At 34.2% G+C, this 1,500-nt stretch overlaps 1 protein-coding gene across 2 annotated transcripts in view; it reads left to right on the forward strand.

Annotated features, from left to right (window-relative positions):
- LOC104719670 (WAT1-related protein At5g40210-like) overlaps positions 315-1,500 on the forward strand; it is a 3,130-nt gene continuing 1,944 nt past the window's right edge. The window contains exons 1-3 of one of the 2 annotated variants that reach the window (XM_010437630.2): positions 315-588; positions 671-736; positions 1,341-1,454. In XM_010437630.2, coding sequence (XP_010435932.1) covers positions 395-588; positions 671-736; positions 1,341-1,454 — 374 coding nt within the window. In that variant the 5' untranslated portion in view covers positions 315-394. Of the gene's footprint in view, positions 737-1,335; positions 1,455-1,500 lie in introns of both variants that reach the window. The other variant, XM_010437629.2, reaches the window with a different exon arrangement.

Here is a 1,500-nt window from a genome sequence, read left to right on the forward strand (position 1 = left end):
ATGGAACGTGACGACTTTTTCTATCCAGAAATAAACAAATTATTTTCTCTTATTTACTATTATGGGTTTATATTATAAATGTTAAAAATATATTTACAAACGAAATCTCACACATACATAATATATTGTAGACCTGATAAATAATCTTTAACTTTTAAAATCAATCTGGTACGTACGTGCGGATCTCAATGTAGTTACCAATGTTTTAACCAACTACGATTAGAAGATGTCATTAGATGTAAAAGGAAAGAAACAAAATTACATGATGACACTGTTTCACCGGTCTTTTCTCATCAGGACCCCAATATATTAAGAAAAAATAAAAATAATTATATATGTATTAATAAAATCTCAAACTTGAGAGAGAAGAAGAGGCCAAGAAGTACTACTAAAAATGGCTCCGGGAAGGTTATGTAACGGAGATGGCTGGATCTTGACGGCAATGGTTGCGTCGGAGATTTCTAACGTCGGAGTAAACCTTCTTGTCAAAGCAGCAACTTCCAAAGGACTTAGCCCATTTGTGGTTCTTGTCTATTCCTACACTTTTGGATCTTTTCTTCTTCTTCCTTTTACCTTCTTCTCCTTGAGGTTCCTCTTCTCATTCTCACGACTCTGTTTCAAGTATTTGATAAGTAATTGCTCTTACATATATAAAAAGATCCCTCTACAGAACAAGATCTCTCCCTCCGTTGACGTTTTCGATCCTATGCAACATGGTGATTCTTGGTCTAATTGCGTAAGTAATTTTTATTTTGTAATCCTAAATTTAGAAGCAAGTTGAATCCATACTTCTTCCTAGCAAGTTGAACTGTATATGAAAAGATTTCCATCACATTTGAGTTTCCATGGTTTCTGAATGACATATGAAAGGTAGTAAGTTACTTAGCCCATGTTTCTCGGGTAGTATAATTCATAAACGGATAAAAAGGTCAAAAGATCTTGGTATTTAAAATAAGGTCAAATTTTGTTATTAGGGTAAATCTATACCCTTATGAAAGTTATTTTTATTGTGTACTCCCAATTAATAAAGAGGGGACAATTGATAGAAAATATTTTTTTTTTTACCTTTTATTGCAATGACTTAGAAGTTAGAACTCTCTTTTTTTTTTTCGCATTAACCAAGTAAAGGTCTCTTCTTCTTTTTTTTTTTGGTAGGAAGTAAAGGTCTCTTCTTAGTTTTATTACTATTTAGAAGAAAAGAAAAAACGTAGTCAAACTAATTATGCAATGGTCTGCCCAAAAAAAAAAAAAAAACTAATTATGCAATGAACCTATAAAAAAATTGTTTATGGAAGCTATTGTACTTACATTTTGATATTTTGTTTGCATAAAAAGAACAGAAGTGCGTTTCAAATCGCAGGCTACAATGGGATCAAATACAGCTCGCCGACTCTATCATCGGCCATGAGCAATGTCAATCCTGCTTTTACCTTCATCCTCGCCGTTATTTTCCGGTAATCTCTTCCCCCCCCCCCCCCCCCCCCCCCCCCCCCCCCCCCC

Source organism: Camelina sativa, chromosome 10 (genome assembly GCF_000633955.1).
Source record: "Camelina sativa cultivar DH55 chromosome 10, Cs, whole genome shotgun sequence".
Lineage (NCBI taxonomy): Eukaryota > Viridiplantae > Streptophyta > Magnoliopsida > Brassicales > Brassicaceae > Camelina > Camelina sativa.